General features: G+C 40.9%; 2 protein-coding genes and 2 long non-coding RNA genes across 5 annotated transcripts; 2 read left to right on the plus strand and 2 right to left on the minus strand.

Moving 5' to 3' along the window:
• The first annotated feature begins 917 nt into the window (after positions 1–917).
• Positions 918–10,039, plus strand: hps1 (HPS1 biogenesis of lysosomal organelles complex 3 subunit 1). Its single transcript, XM_051960210.1, has 19 exons — positions 918–1,145; positions 1,405–1,479; positions 3,220–3,410; positions 3,523–3,657; positions 4,082–4,224; positions 4,307–4,415; positions 5,217–5,377; positions 5,481–5,583; positions 5,672–5,756; positions 6,560–6,615; positions 6,696–6,863; positions 7,059–7,235; positions 7,615–7,691; positions 7,786–7,923; positions 8,143–8,207; positions 8,362–8,507; positions 9,043–9,156; positions 9,249–9,331; positions 9,416–10,039. Exons 3-19 carry the CDS (start codon positions 3,294–3,296, stop codon positions 9,576–9,578), a joined length of 2,040 nt encoding a protein of 679 aa, XP_051816170.1. The 5' UTR covers positions 918–1,145; positions 1,405–1,479; positions 3,220–3,293; the 3' UTR covers positions 9,579–10,039.
• Positions 4,004–5,303, minus strand: LOC127537587 (uncharacterized). Its single transcript, XR_007947308.1, has 2 exons — positions 5,179–5,303; positions 4,004–4,213 (listed from the first exon to the last, which is right to left on the minus strand). It is a non-coding gene; the product is annotated as an uncharacterized LOC127537587 (long non-coding RNA).
• A 26-nt stretch (positions 10,040–10,065) lies between the features above and the next one.
• Positions 10,066–13,781, minus strand: st3gal7 (ST3 beta-galactoside alpha-2,3-sialyltransferase 7). Of its 2 annotated transcripts, none has more exons than XM_022197024.2 (8): positions 13,647–13,781; positions 13,223–13,388; positions 12,988–13,111; positions 12,576–12,907; positions 12,249–12,435; positions 11,953–12,093; positions 11,443–11,592; positions 10,066–11,092 (listed from the first exon to the last, which is right to left on the minus strand). In XM_022197024.2, the coding sequence occupies exons 1-8, from the start codon at positions 13,723–13,725 to the stop codon at positions 11,006–11,008; spliced, it is 1,266 nt and encodes a 421-aa protein (XP_022052716.1). In that variant the 5' UTR covers positions 13,726–13,781; the 3' UTR covers positions 10,066–11,005. The 2 variants fall into 2 exon arrangements, with proteins under 2 accessions (XP_022052716.1, XP_022052715.1); XM_022197023.2 differs by having other exon boundaries at positions 12,988–13,114.
• On the plus strand, positions 12,828–16,112 carry LOC127537588 (uncharacterized). The gene is made up of 3 exons (XR_007947309.1): positions 12,828–12,941; positions 15,343–15,413; positions 15,972–16,112. It is a non-coding gene; the product is annotated as an uncharacterized LOC127537588 (long non-coding RNA).
• Positions 16,113–16,214: the final 102 nt, after the last annotated feature.

Below are 16,214 nucleotides of genomic sequence, written 5' to 3' on the forward strand. Positions count from 1 at the left end.
TGTGGCAAACTTTGTGGGAAATTTCTTTTTTTGTTGTTGTAGTTTTTATAACTTTTCAAGAATGAATCTCTTGGTACGCAGTGGTTTGCACTGTCATCTCACCAAAAAAAAATCCCCCCTACGCCTATATTAGTTTCCTCTGAGTAGTATGACTTGATTCCAGTCCTCAGACAGGCATAGTGGGTTAAATGGTGATTCTAAATTGGCTATAGATGTGAATGCTGGTCTGTTTCTGTGTCTCGGTCCTGCACAATGAACGGCTGCTGACCCCGTCTCTCTGTGTAGAATTAAAGTGGGATAATGGTTGAACCTCCCCATGAAATAATCCAACAGTCCACTTTACCGCAAATCTAATTTGCACATGAAAATATGATCTTGCTGAAAATCTGGGGCAACATTGCCAAAGGTTCACCACAGCTATTTTTTTTCTTTCAGAGACCTAAAATTGTTGTAAGGGTGATTTCATTTGATTAAATTAGAGGTTTTGTTAAAAAAAAAAAAAAAAATCCAGCCCTCGGGCCTCCGTATCTGCTTATAATCATACTGTGAGCAGTTTAGTTGCTCTGTAATAAGAAATGATTTGCAATTTTGGGTTCACTTTTCCTGAAAATGTCTAAAAGGCTTACTTTATTAGGCTTATTAACAGATTTGCACTACTAGGAAAACTTGAAAATAAAGGGCACAAGCACTGGTAATCTCAATCCCAGCCATGAAGCTGCGTGCCACAAATACCAGACTATTATCTCCAACACAGCCTCCCGGTCATGTGGCCCAGTTTTCGCACCGGCACATGACTTCTTCCTGCCTCACCGATCATCAGGCGCCTGGGGGGGGGGGGGGGGGGCAATCCAGCGAACAGAAGAGCCACTTAGCAACGACACTTATCCAGGAGCAGCCCTAACAGGCCGCTCCTCCACCGCTTCACGGCCCAATCTGGCTTCAGATCAGCGCAGACTGCAGATCACATGACGCAGCGCTGCTGTGCGGCTGCAGCGCGGAAGGAAGGAAGGAAGCGAGTCGAAATAGCGACACTGCGAAGTAAAACGTCCACAAACTGCAGGAAAAAAAACTGAAAGGGGCAGAAGATTCAGACAGAAGAGACACTGGACCGAGATGCTGGGATCATCCGGAGCAGAAAAGTCTGAGTGAGCTGCTGTGACATGAATTTAAGCTGTTTGTTTGTTTCGCTGGTGATCAATGTGCACGGAGGAAGTGAAAAGTTTGGTAATAGGAAAGTTGGCTTTAGGTAAAACATGGAGTGTAATTTACGGATTGGGACGATTTTACTTGGTCAAACAGTTAATTTGCTGTTGGAATCAACAAAACTACACTCTGACATTAAGATTAAGGAGAAATCTAGACATTATCTTCTTTTTTAAGTCATGTCTGACTGTTTATTTACAGCCCGCAGATGCTCCAAATATGAAATGAGCAGCTTTGGGATAAACTGACAAGATAAGAGCAGCAGCACATTAAGAGGTAAGATAAGATAGAAATGTATTATTCCCCCAAAAAATTCTTGTTGCAGATATTACTCTGAAAAAAAGACAAGAAATGCAGTGTTTAGTAAATAAGATAATTAAGCTCAAATAATGCTAGAATAGAACAGAAAAAAAATAATTATAGTGAAATAATAAGTGATAATCTTACACATTGTAATGAAATATTGCTTCTAAAAAAATAGATGATAATGAAACATTGACGTTAACGTGTTCAAATGTGTTCTACAAGGCCAGCAGGAAGTGTTTTGGGTAATGCATTACAATAAAATACTTTGCTGTAATCACATTACATTCATCGGTGATGCAACACTAAATGAATTGATCACTCATCACTTCCGGTTAAAGTTACATTTATGTTGACCTACTGCCAGAGGCATGATGATGACATCCATGTGATGTATTTTAGGTGCTGAACAACAAGTCATATGTCATAATCTAGTAGTACTAAGATTAATGCTCTCAAGAACATTTATTAAAGTAGCAGCTCATGGTGACGTTTCAGGCGTCTCTTTTTCCAGTTGACTTCCCTAGATCACTGCCTCAGTCTTACCTTCTCTCATACTTTATTCTTAAACATCTATTATTCAGGAGAATGTAAAATATACGGTGTCTGTTACCTCAAGGTGTAACTGCAAATCAACCCGAGTGAATAGGAGAACAGCGGAGTAAATGTGCTTTTCCTGAATTCGTCCTGGATTCACTTACAGTTTCTGCCTCTGATCGTACTTTTTCCTATCTGTGATCTCCCTGCAGGCTCTCATTGATAAAATACCAGAGACTGACTGTTTTAGGTCGAGAGGCAGTGGAGCATGGGAACAGGTTTCCCTTTTGCTTTTAGTTTCTCTGCAGGCTAATAAAATCATAACAAGGCCTGTGTGAACGTCATGTTCCCGTGAGTCAGAGACACAGAGCTCGTGGCTGTGAAGCTCGCCGAAATTCAGACTGAGGTTTAGGCCTTTGCTTCACGCACAGTGAATGATGATTTTAAGATTGTCTTTGGTTTATTTCAATTTTTAAATGCATTAATTATTAATAGATGTTGGTGTCTTTAATTCATTTGTTAATCTATTGTTTAAGCTTCAAATCCTTACTTTTGACAATCTTCTGAGCGAAAAATAACTCAAAAATGAAATGCATACTTAGAAATGAAGTGAGTTTTTAGATCAGTAGTTATCATTTTTAAAATTTCTTTCTTTTATTGTGTTTCTCAAATGTGTAATGCACAAGACAGAATAATCAAAAGTAAAAGATTTTGTGAGATTTTCTACGTAGTGAGTTCCTTTAAAGGCTGCAACTAACAAATATCTTCACTGACCATTAATCTGTCGATTATTTCATTGTTTAATCAGTTAGCTGTTTGGTCCATAAAATGTCAGAAATCGATGAAAAATATCGATTAGTGTTTCCCAAATTCTGAGATGACGTCCTGAAATGTCTTTTCTTCTCAACAACCCAAAGATATGCAGTTTGCTGTCACAGAGTAGTAAAGAAACCAGGAAATATCCAAATCAAAGGAGCTGGAATCACAGAATGTTCACTTTCTTTTCTTTAAAAAATAACTGTTTCACCATTTTATAGCTGACAGTCGATTGATTTTTGCGGATTTGTTTCCATGTGTTTCGTTTGTTTTAACGTCGTCATACATTCCTCTCTTGCTTTACGAAATTTCTCCGATAAACGTCTTTCACTTCAGTACTTTTGCCGTCTTTCTTTACAGCCTAATGCACGTGAAGCCCTCGGAATAAACAGAACACCACAGTAAGGCAGGACAGAAGCGCATGTGTGGACCAGATGAAGTGTTTGCTGATAGCCAGCGAGAGCGCCGAGGTCCTCTTCCACTGGACCGACCTCGAATTTCAGCAGAATATCCAGAAGCAGTATGGAGCATCGCAGGAGGAGGGCCAGAGGGTGAGACGGAGCAAAATCCTGTGCAATATAAATATGTGCATGTGCTATTTAACTTGCGTCCTGTGGCTGTGAGAATCTAAATTCCACTTTTCTTTTTTCTTTGAATTGTCAGTTTCCGGCCTTTGAGGACATGATCAGCACTCAGTTTGCTCCCATCATTATCTCCTGCAGCACTATAGTGGATCGGCAGAGCGACAGCTACACCTCCTTCACCACGGAGAACAACCACATCTACGTACTACACCAGGTGCATTTCAAAATAAAGGCTGTCTTTACTCCTGCACAACTTTCTAGATTAGCCTTCTTCCACATGTATTGTAACTTTCCTTGCAAAATGACAAGGCTGGGATTCTGATGTCTTTGTGTTTTGTGCTGAACTTCAGTAGTAACACAGCGACCTTACCGCAGTCAGTCAAGCACCATGTGTGTCATGTGAGTCTAGTTATTGAGTCAAACCAAGCTTTGTCCTGCTGCACCACGTGATACAGTCATAACTTGATATATTTCAGGTCCCCTCCACGTTCTTTTAGGCCTTTCTTGTGCACTTATTTAACTTTCTAGTGAACCCAAAGAGCAAGAAGAAATTCGAGACGTTTAATTTTCACTATATTCTCCGTTTTATTCATGTGCTGGAGGCAATACTAATTTATTCACTCTTTTTGTGTCCTCAGTTCGATGAGTGCCTCTACATTGCTGTGAATGGAGACGGTGAGGAGAAGGAGGACGATCTGAGGAGGAAGATCTATGTGATGAAGAAGATGATCGAGGTCCGGTTTGGCATGGTCACCCTCAGCGGGGCCCTCCTAAAGAGAGAGTAAGACATTCTGTGTTTCGAGAGAGCACACTTTTAATGAAGCATCTGGTTAATTTATATGATTTGTGATGTTTGTTGTTAGACTGCGGCCTCAGGACACGGAGCAGAGGGCGAGACTATGGAAGCAACTCCAGAAGCTCCTGGAAACCTACAGCCGCCTGCGGGAGAACGACCAGAGCTTCTTAGTGGAGGTGCTACACTTTGTTACATTACAAAGCAGACTTTAAAGGAAAACTGTGTCTTTTTTGGTTGTTATTTTTATCAATTTTGTCCTATTCCGATTTTTCACTCATCGCTTTGATTGCTGATGTATGGGTTCAAAAAAGACTATACAGTGGAGTGCAGTCAGATTTTTGCCACTTTCATATGGAGTCGAGCTCATATATTTGTCCCCACAGGGGCCTTGAATGCAATAAAGCCCAGACATTATTAAGCTGCCAGTGTTAGTATAATGCACAAAATGTCATGTCAGTGTTTATTTTCATTATTTATTAGTAAGCCCTGATCAACTGTGGTGCATGATATAAAAATTTTAAACACCAGATGGCAGAAAATTGCACAATACCAAAAATATTTTCTCACTGGTAGAAGGATGTTGGTGTTGTTTTTCCAGCTTTCTGTTTATGCATTCATTTTGCTGTGCATTTTTTTCTAGATTATTCAAACTCTAATTAGAAAATGCAACTTCCCCCCATATCAGCATTAATTTACCCTGGATTCCCTGTAGTCAAAGCAATTTTTCAGGCTATTTTGATGAATCATGCCGGATGTCTTTCGTTTCCAGTGAAATGTTCATTACCTATTGCATTTTTGATTTTCTCTTTCTCTTCTCTTTCACGACTTTAAATGGGGAAAATTACAAGTAAGACGTCTTTTTTGGGGCATTGAATACATTGGACATGTAAATTCTAACCCAATCAAGTGATCTTTGTTAAAAAAAAAGAAATAACCCACCGTCACCAGGCTCACATGCCATCTCCTCCCTCTCTCAGGCGGTGGAGAGGCTGATCCACCCCACGCTGTGTGAGCAGTGCATCGAGTTCCTGGAGCGCCGTTTAGTTCAGCAGCTCAACAGCAGCGTAGACAGAGCAGGAGAGGAGGTGCTGCATGCTTTCATCCTGGTTCACACCAAACTGCTTGCTTTCTACTCCAGGTACGCGTAATGCCGACTATAACTTCGACACGTTCCCCTTTCCAACTATGAAATCGATGAAGAGGCTGTATTTGCTGTCTTTTTGCCCCTGCACTCATTCCAGCCGCAATGCGAGTACGCTCGCCACCTCAGACCTCCTGGCTCTCATCATCATGGCTCAGAATATGTGTCCTAGCAACGTAGACCTGGATGACCCGAGCCCTGAGGTACAAAGCGCTGACAGCCGATCTAAAGGCACCACCACAAAATGTTGGTCATCTTGCTTCTGAACGTGTTGTGCGTTTGTCTGTGAAGGATGTGGAGAGTACGTCTGGTTCCGGTCCTGAAAGTTTCTACACTCCAGAGCCGTCCCCGACAGACAGAGACTCCAGCGATTCAGGTGGGTTGCCAAGTAGAATATGTGTAATTGCTTTTATGCAGTGATTACTATGGAGGCATGTATTTCTGATTAAAATTAGTGCGTAGATAATCTTGTTTGTTTTTGCAAGCAGCACATATTCAACATAGACATCCATGCAGCAACGTGCTGATTGACATAGTATGCCAAATGCACTTGGTCACATCTAAACATAATAAATTCATGCCTATACCCAGCTAGTACTTAAATACACTCACAGAAGTGGATCTGGATAATAGACTATGCATAAAAGATGGACGTAGCCTTTAGGTCTATGAAGCGACACCAACTTGGAAGTGACTTAAACCTGTATTATTTCCAGCAACCAGCAGGGGGCGATTTTTCTGGTTGCTAAAAGAGATCAGTTCGTATGGAATTTGATAAGAGAATGATCTTACTTCTCATGTGATTTTTCAACTTAGTAAACATTGTCATAATCGGTTTATGGTCTCCGTTGCAAGTTTCAAGTCTCCTTTAATACAGCTTGGCTTCCTTTTTGTGAATTATTTTCTCATTTAGAGTAAAGTACCTGATAAAGGAGGGTATGTTTTTGGGCGGGGCTAGCTAGTCATTAACAGGTCCGTACCATATTCATTTCCATAATGTCTCGGAGTTCTCGTATTCTCATTTTACTCTTCACATCTGGTTTCAAAAGTCAGGATGGCGATGGTGAAATTATTATTATTTAACTATTATTATTATAATCCACAAACACAGTATGTTATTCATCATGATAGTATAATGTATGTTTTTCTCGATCTTTCTTTGTATGTGTGTGTCACCAGAAAAACCAGTAAGAGAAAGTCCTCCTCTATTTGAGTTTGTGGATCCAGACATCCAGGTGAGAATATTTTTAATGGCTAAATAAACAGATTTTTCAGTGGCCTTTGACACAACTGGACAAACGGATGATGTCTCCAGATGGCAGAGGACAGCTTGCACACTCTGGAAGTTAGTCCACCCGACCCTTCAGCCCCTCGCAGAGTCTTCCTGGAGGTCCACCTTAAAGACGGGTTGTATCCCATGATGCCTCACTCCATGTACTGTCTCCCATTGTGGCCTGGCATCACACTAGTGCTGCTAACTAAGGTTTGTGGATGACAACACACAGCCATGTATATACTCATGATTTTGCATACATGTACACACTGTTTCAGTCTGGACTTGTTGTGTTTTTGTGCCCAGTTGGGGGCACATTTATGACATATTTGTAAGGGCTTATGTGTCTAAACACATCTTTGCTTCCTTGTAGAACCACTTAAACAGTATATTTGTCTCTGTCAGATTCCCACCAGTGCAGTGGCCATGTCAGTGTATAAATTTTTGGAGGCCTTTGCCAAGCTGGAGAAGCGTTTAAATGAAGGCCAAAGTCCTGCTGCTGCCAAAAGTCAGCTTACTACGCTTGATATCCGTGGCAAACTGGATAAATTCATTAAAGCCTTGGGGCCCAGTGAGCTACAGGTATGTTCTGTGTACCAACTCTGTTGCTTTGTTATTATGTTCAGTGATTTTTTTTCTTTCAAATGAAGCTTTTACAGCTCACTAGTACATGTCAATAACACTTAACACAAATTTAAGTGGAATTTCTTTCCAGAAAAAAAATTAGAATAGTTCACTTTAAAATATATTTTTCTGTCAACCTTACTTCACTTGTGCTCGTCAGCAGAGAAATCTAGATTATTATTACCCTAACCTAAATTTAGAAATTTCGAAGATATGTTTTGTTACCAGAGTTTCAACTGAATGAATTACCTCAAGTTCTCTGTGTGTTATAGCAATAAATGTGATTAATCAATAATTATAGACATGTGTCAATAAAATCTGTCCTTACTCCTTCCAGTTCGGACATTTACAAAGTGTATGGACGGATTTCAAGAGCAGAGCCTTTACCAAAGGAGGGTCTGGATTCACTGAAGAGTAAGTCTGCTGCAGCCCTCTGCTGGCCAAATGGCAGCACGGCAAAACTTTCAGATGATCCTTTGAATGATTACATCTATTACATCTGTTTTAGTCTCATCCCATCGTGTAAGGCCATGAAAACCCAGCTGTGTGGCGTATACCGACACTGTTTTTTTACTGACTCTGGATCAGCCGACACCCCTCGATGGCTCTCGCCCGCTCTGCAGGAACGAGCCCAGACCATGGTGCAGTGAGTATCAGTCAGCCGAGCATCTTATTGCATTAGTTTTGTTTTAGACTTTTTTGTAAAAATGTTTAAAGAATAAATCAACTTTCAGTACATGTATCAAGACACTGACTCCACAAAAGCATTCCTTATTGTCCTTAGTGTTCATGTCTGTTCTGTCTTTCTCTTCCTGTCTTTGTCTTCTTGTTCTGCTGTTTTTGTCAACTTCTCCGCTTCTCCCAGAGACAAACTGATAGACTGGAAGGACTTTCTGTTGGTGAAAAGCAAGAGGAATATCACCATGGTGTCATATCCTATCAGCAAAATAATCTATGTGACACATCTCTCAGCTAACTTACTTTTGGTTATTTCTGCAAGTGCATGGATTAACAACATGTATACACGTTTTACAGCATAACACAGAGTTATTCTGAGTGTGTTCCCTTAACCAAGTGAATCTCACTTACCTGGAGGATTTCCCAGGCCTCGTCCACTTTATCTGTGTGGACCGATCCACCGGCCAAATGATTGCGCCGTCACTCAGCATCACAGAACGCACCACGTCTGAGCTGGGCAAAGGACCGGTGGCTCAGTACATCAAAAGCAAGGTCAAACCAACTAGGCCTCATTTTAGTCTACTGCTGCCTTCACTGCAAAAATCAGTAGTTAGAGTGAAATTTAAATGTAATGCCTCTGATGTGATTGCCTAGCTTAAAAATTGTTTGACATTTTGGCGAATATATGTTCTCTTCCTTATGCTTATATGTATGAATATGCAATCGGAGCCAGCAGCTGGTTAGCTTAGCTTAGCATGAACACTGGAAACAGGGAAACTGTTCTCAGCCAACCTGCAGAGACTTCAGGAAGTTTCTGCCTGTGGCTAAGACATATTCCAGCTTGTAACACTTTGCAAACCGTGTTGTTTTTCAGTACTTTATGTCCAAATGATTATATACGATGGCTGATATCCTTTTTCCCACTGTTTTTTGCAAAGCTAGGCAAACTTATTTTTATATTATTTGTACAGGTAGCACAGAACAGATTAAATCAGTATATTTTTCTATTTCTTTTTCTTTTCTTTCTTTTTTTTTTTTTTTACTTATTTGTTTTAAATTAGTTTGTCTTTATTGTTCTGTACTAAAGGTATGGGGCCTGGTCAGCACAACACGGCGTTATCTTCAGAAGGGCTACTCCACTGTCACCTTGCGTGATGGAGATTTCTACTTCTGCTACTTCCTCTGGTTTGAAAATGAAACAGTAAGTCATGTTTTAGTATTCCTTCATAAAAAAGAAATCAGTTTACCTGCCTTTAAGTCAAGCAACAGCGTCATGCGATGTGTATCGACCAGGGCTACAAGTTAGAGGCAGGGGACATACCCACCCTACCTGATGACTCAGCCCCCATTGGGATGCTTGCGTGGGACTACTACAGGTAAACAATCCGCTATGAGTACAAATGAATGGGATTAATTAAAAATGTCATTCTCCTGAGTAATCTAAGGGATGTGTGTTGCAGGAAGCTGCTTCGGTATTACAGGAAGAATCACCAGGGCGAGGCGGTGAAGTGCTATGAGCTGCTGACAATCCACCTGGCGGTCATCCCCACCGACATCATCCTCCAGCACTGCAGACAGCTGGCAACCAAATTGTGGGAGCCTTCACGCAACCCGCTGCTGTAGACACACTCAAAGTGAGAGTAGCCAAGGTTTGTTGTACTGCCAAGAGCTCAAAAAAACACATTCTCTCACTCTCATTATAGATACACACTGTGCTGTACATAGATAGAGTGACCTAGTATTGTTTATTGTATGCACTTACATTTGTGATTAGAACATTCTAATGCCATTGTGCACTTACGCACTTTTATCTCTCTTTTATGAACTATTTTGACAATGTCGCTCCTTGATTTTTATATATTTTTGAACATTAATTACGGGCTGTTTCCTATTTATTAGTAATGCTGCATATGTATATAGTTAAACTGTTTGTTTTTTTTTCACTTTTAAAAATTTGCAGCTGATAGAAAGATAGAAAGATTTTAGAAAGCAGCGACTCTCCATTTTTGTCTGTACTGCTGCCAGTGTCATTTGTTGTATAAATGAAAGATGCAACACAATAAATTATTCTGTGTTTCTCTTAATGTAGATTATTCTTGGAGAAAATATCTGTAGTCTCACATTCACTTGTTTATTGAGTTATTGTAAACAGAATTGGCTGCTTGAGCCATTACACATTGCATTCCTATTGTAATGACAAAATTATTACACCTATACAATTAGTAACAGCACTTGTAACAGCTGGTGAATTAATCCTCTAAATCCTAAAACCCTTCCTGCAGGTTTGAGAAGCATGTTATCATTCTGAAATTACCAAAATTACACCATTTTTCATAGCCAAAAAAAGAGAAAGAAACACATTTTCAACAGTCCAATGGCCCTTGAACACATCAAGTGTGCAGTGTGGTTCCATCTGTAAGTTTCAACTAATATAAGCTTAGAATTGAGGTATTTTATCAAAATCAAAAACTCTATTCCACAGGTCTATTTTTTTCATATTCTAAAGATAAATTGTTTGCATAAATTCTGAAAGAAGTTTCTGTGAAAAACAAAACACTCCAACAAAAAATCTGAGACTTTCAGCTGAGCTACAAGCTGCAGGCTGTTATTGTGAAATGGCTAGCGTATGTAGGGCTGCCATTTTTTTCCCAGCATTGACAACATCTGTGGGCACTAGAAAAAATATTTTACATGTTAATGCCATCTTTTTTTAAATAAATGTTTTTGTTTTTGTTATTGTTATGATTCATGGAATTATGACTGTGCCATACTGCACAAAAGACATGTTTAACTTTTACCCATGATTGTGCTGCTTCCATTGAGGTGAAGGATAATGCTTGGGATTCAGAGGGTTAATAAGCTAATTGAATTGGAATGAGAAGTGACTCTCTACCATTATCATAGCATTTCGGGTTTCATGTGCTCACCGAGCACTTTAAATATCAGTCCGCTCCGTTTAGGATTCTTCAAGCAGGCCACATTATGGAGGAGACTCCTTACAGGAGGAAGGGGGAGTGCATGTTGAGCTCAGTATATGATCAGTCTTGGATTCACAGAGCTCCTGTGAGGTCAGTCACAGCACTCGCAGACACCAGGTCCCTCAAGAAACGTTTTTCAGCACTGACATCGTGCACCACCTGGATAATGATAAGAAAATGAATAAATCACGAGTCAATACTTAAAGCCCTGCTATCCTGCCGTCCCCATCCCAACACCTCCTGCCATGCCCACCCCACTCATCCCCACTGTCACCAAACCGGTCGAGGCAGATGGCTGCCTGCCCTGAGCCTGGTTCTTTCCCCCAACTATTCTAATGTTTTTTTAAGTTCCTTCCCACCATTGCACATAGGTAATCCAAAGTCAGCTCGAGATTGTTGGGTAATCTTTTCTCTGTTTATAATTTGTACAGTCTGGCCTTTATTGTGCTATTTGTTGTGAATCTTTGCTATATAAATGAAATTGAACTGAATTGTCAATCTGAACTTACTTGAGCCTTCATGGCGTCCATGCGTATGGCCTCATAGTAGTGAAGTCTGGCCCCCGGATGCTGCATATCGTAGCCAAACCCTGCCAGGCTGATCTGGTCACACAGCTGCAAAGCCATCACCACTGCACTGGCACCCAGTGTTGGCAACATCTTTTTGAGGAGAAAAGGACTTTTGTTCTGTTTCTTAATGAGCACAAACTTTTAAGCAATACTTTTGTCATTAAGTATCATCCAACGTAATGGCACAAGTTTTTACGAGGATGGTGAGTAGCAAAATATGCATTTTTGCTCATCTTTCGCTAACTAGGTTTACAGCTCAGTTAATTCATGTCTCAGGCTGGTATATATTCAAGAAAGATTATAGACTACCCGGATGTGCCACTGTTGCTTCCTTTTTTTTCTCTTTATATGCAGCATTGTATGTAAGTGTACAACTAAACATGAGCAGAATATCAGAGTGAGTCACAGTTTGTCATATGGGAGCTACAGAATTTGCATGCTAGAACTCACATTTCCCTGTTTCATAGTATACGTTTGTAAGACTTGTCCCGTCTTATGAATAATCTCAGGGTGGAGGATCTTGAAGCTCTCTGGTGTCAGAGGAATATCATCCACCACTTCCCTCCAGAACCACATTTTGGACCAGAAGCTCTGTTGAAAAAAATAAACAACACAGGGGATGTAGAGCATGTTAGGCAGTGAGTGTGATGATGAGGGAGCAGCATTGCTACATGGGCTGCTGCGATACTCGCGGCTTATGTAATGTATCATTTCTGTGTGCAATAGTCCTTGTGATATAGGCTCACCAGAGGCTGCTTGGTGATGACAGAAGTGAGCCAGTCCAGGTCTAAGCTCTTAAAAACCACCAGAGCAACCATGGCGGTCTTTTTGTACTCATTTGCAGAATGAGGGGCTCCCTCCGGGTACATCAGGCGGATGGTGGTGCGTGAACCTGCATCTCGCTCAAAGCCATCCACTGGAGCATTATTCAGCCTAGTGAAAGAGACGCAGTGTGTTCTCTTTGTGTCTTTTCCCTTAACATCACTCCAATTTTGGCTGCCGTCCATCAGCATAGGTTAAAAATAGTCTATCTAACATGTCCTTCCACTCACGTCTGACTCTGGCACACATACCTGATAATGATGTCATACTGGTCTATATGGGATCCAAGATGGCTCCCGTGAAGAACCCCTCCACTGCCAACCACCACGCATCGCCTGCAGCTGCCTTCCCTCGTCAGTGATGGAGGCAGGCCAGGCTGAGGCAAAGAGGCAAGAGCCAGCGCCAGATGCTCCTCACTGCCCTGGAGCCCCAGAGGAGGGGACAGATCCCACAGCCTGTCCTGCTGAACAAACACAGGGATGTCCAGGAGGCCTGCAGAACAGGACAGGGGCTTGAGGTGGTCCAGACACCAGCGAGGTCGACAAGGATCTGACAGCAGGGAGGCTGACCGATTTAACAAGCCCTGAACAGAGGATCACACATTCAAGTTAAATCTGGTAAGAGCAAAAGAGGTCCAAAACACTTGCCAGGATGCATCTGTACCAGATTTTTGGGAATTAGGTAGTCATCACTGGGGGTTGCCACCCTATCCAAGGGGAAATATGCAGGAATCAGTATAGCCGAGTAGCATCCGATCAGCAGCAGAACACTGATGATGAGATTCTCCCTGCTGAACAGCAGAGGAGAAAGATGAGAATAGAGCATGAATACATGATTAAGCAACCTTATTGCAATAATTACAAGTAAACAATATAAATACAGTGCTTCGAGAGAGTACCTCCGAACAAAAAATTCCTTAGAGGCAGTCTTTGTGACCACTCGCTGTCTGTGAGAGACAGGTGTTGGTGTTGGAGCCTCTGCAGCCTCAGGGAGCAGTGGAGAGCCATCATCTGGGTCCTCTACACTCAAGTGATTCAGCATCACCATGGTATTTGTATTTCCACCTGAGACATACACGCGTCATTGAATAATGGTACTAAGCGTGATGAATCATTTCATGACAACAATGTCATGAGCTAATCCTTCTGTAGTTGAAACAGACTCTCTTAATAGGAACATGGAAATATTTAAAGAGCTCAGTCGGTGTAGCTTATCACCTATTTCACGACTAGAAGTCAACAAGCACTCTCTTTTCAATAGTTTCTATGCAGTAAAGCATCAAGAGGAACATCCCGTTGAGTACAACAAACAACATTACTCACAGTCAGTCCAGTAGAGACATAAGCTGGTTGTCAACTGTCTCTTTGCCTGTGCTTCATGGTTGAAAGCAGCAGGACACATAAGCTGTGGGGCTAAAATGGCTGCTGCTGCTTCCTACCCAGCTGAACTCTGTCACTTCCTTCATAGCCACTCGTTAACCATTAACATGTCACTTTGTCACACTCTGGCAGAAGCACTTGTAAACACCATGGGTATGTTTGTGTGTAACCAACTGTCCATCCTGTATAAAAATATCAATACTAAAGTGTGCAGAAAGCATGTTTAATGTGAGAGACACCTGATAAAGGTATACTGGATGACACTATATAAGTTTAACACAACTAAAATGGTGCAATGAGTCCCTCTCTGATCATTAATTTAGCCCCTAAAATCTCATCGCTGTGATAGATAAACATTTAGATTTTTTTTTTCTGTGAAAATCATCCTTTTTGCCTTAAAACGATTTAGATGTGACTCTGCACCTAACAATGTGCAGATACATGAAGTCCCAGCCTTTCTGTCTGTTCACATCTCCTAGCATGCTGCAGCTGGAGCACACCAGCTCACCTACAACTCTGCTACAACACTGCCAACTCAATGGCAACCTGTAAAATTGGAGCTATATGTGTTCGAACCGGTAACCAATTCTGAAGAAATATTACAATAAACAAGGTCCCATTCTTGTTGACAGGGTTGGTTAATTATGTTTGTGACATATGAAACTAACTAGCTAATTATTAATTTAACTTATCAGTTATACTATTTATTTTAACTGACTGCTCTGACTTGTCTCCTATGTCTTGCTTGACTGTCTGTGTTGCATATTTTGACTGTCAAAGCACTTTGTAAACACAGTTCTTAAGGATGCAATATAAAAAAAGTTATTATTATGAAATCTTAGAAGACTGAATCCATGTTTTTAGACTGTCATCAGTACCCTACAGTACCAAGGTGGAAATACTTCACCATGGCTCTGACTGCTTATTTAAATCATGATATGTCTTCCTGCACAAGTTAACAGAATAATTGCTTGATTGTCACTGATGGCATTTTAAACATATTTGTATATCTGCTGCACATAGGTGGGTATAGTTTGAAGCACCTTTTCAATGGTTTGCTTTAATGGAAAAAATTCTTCCTGGGCAGTGATTGATTGCTGCTGAGCTGTAAAACAGATACTTACAAGGTATCACTTGACAGTAATGGAACTTTTATAAAGAGCATAATCCCTCAAAACAGTGTGTTTATGAGGGCTGTATTCCTGTAAAAGAGAAGTACAAGCTGTTGCAACTACAGAAGTGAGTAAAACCAGGAGCTTGTGGTATGAATATATCCACAGTGCATGACATGTCTAAAGGGTTGGATGTATTTGTGCACGGACGTGTGTGCGTGCATGACAGAGAGGAAAATACGGAGAAGGAAAGGGAGACGGAGAATGTAGAGTTGGCAAGCACACACAAACATACATGCGGACACCTGTTTGTTGGGGTAACACAATGTCCCACCGTGAACCCGGCATTCCAGCCAGGAAGCCACTGGACCCACAGCACTTCTGTATAAAGTGACACGCAGTCAGCTGGATTTTCATCCACTTTTCTTTGATTTGGCTCCAGGTTATTAGCCAATATCTAATAGCTTTAGCTGTCCCAAATTACTTTATTGATTGTCTTTTTGTATTTTTTGCATTCTACATGCCAGAAATGGAAACCATTGTGCAGTGGGCATCCAGTAGGATGGATCATAAAACAGGAGTTGAAAAGAAAACACAGGTAGGTAAGAGACATACTGTTTCTAAACTGACTGTTGTGATGATTCACCAGTTGTTTTATAGTATATGAAGTACGGCTTCTAAAATAGTAATCAGTAGACACTTACCACAGGGGAGCCTTTTAAACAGAACAGCAGAATGTGTATTATGTAATCTCCATGTTTTACTATTACCACAATTTGAAAAAGTACTGATTCATGAAAACATGTAAAATAAATGTATTTAATGTGGACGTGTGTGCATTGATAAGCTGTTGTTACATTTCAGTATTTTCTGATGAAAGGTAACATTTACACAGATTAATTCAATGTCACTGATGAATTATGTAAAAACATATTAACAGCATATGAAAGGCACTTTACTGGGAATGCTACTATTGTTATTGCCAAGCCGAGCTTGCACTATGCTGCGAATTTATTTTGACATTAACACCGTCATTCCCAGCTCTCAACACCCCTTAGCCCACCTGGCACCACTGTTTTGCAAGCCAATGCGACCTCCCTCGTCTAGGGTTTCTAAGAGTGTTTTCTACGGTGCTACTCTTTTTGTGATTTGCTAGGAAGAGGAGAGAGTGAGAAGGCTCTCATCGGACCTTCACTGTGAGATTTTAGACCTGAGTGCAGGAGATAATATCCCAGAGGAATGCAGAAGAAAAAAGAAGATCAAGACGACCTACCCACCCAGAGCATCTGCAGAAATCCCCGTGGTGAGCTGTAGTTTTCAGAAAACACGTCTCATGTGCATAACAGGGATGTTAAAATTGAGTCTCCACCTCTCTTGTTCCTTTGTGTTTCTATGTGTT

Source organism: Acanthochromis polyacanthus, chromosome 15 (genome assembly GCF_021347895.1).
Source record: "Acanthochromis polyacanthus isolate Apoly-LR-REF ecotype Palm Island chromosome 15, KAUST_Apoly_ChrSc, whole genome shotgun sequence".
Classification (NCBI taxonomy): Eukaryota; Metazoa; Chordata; class Actinopteri; family Pomacentridae; genus Acanthochromis; species Acanthochromis polyacanthus.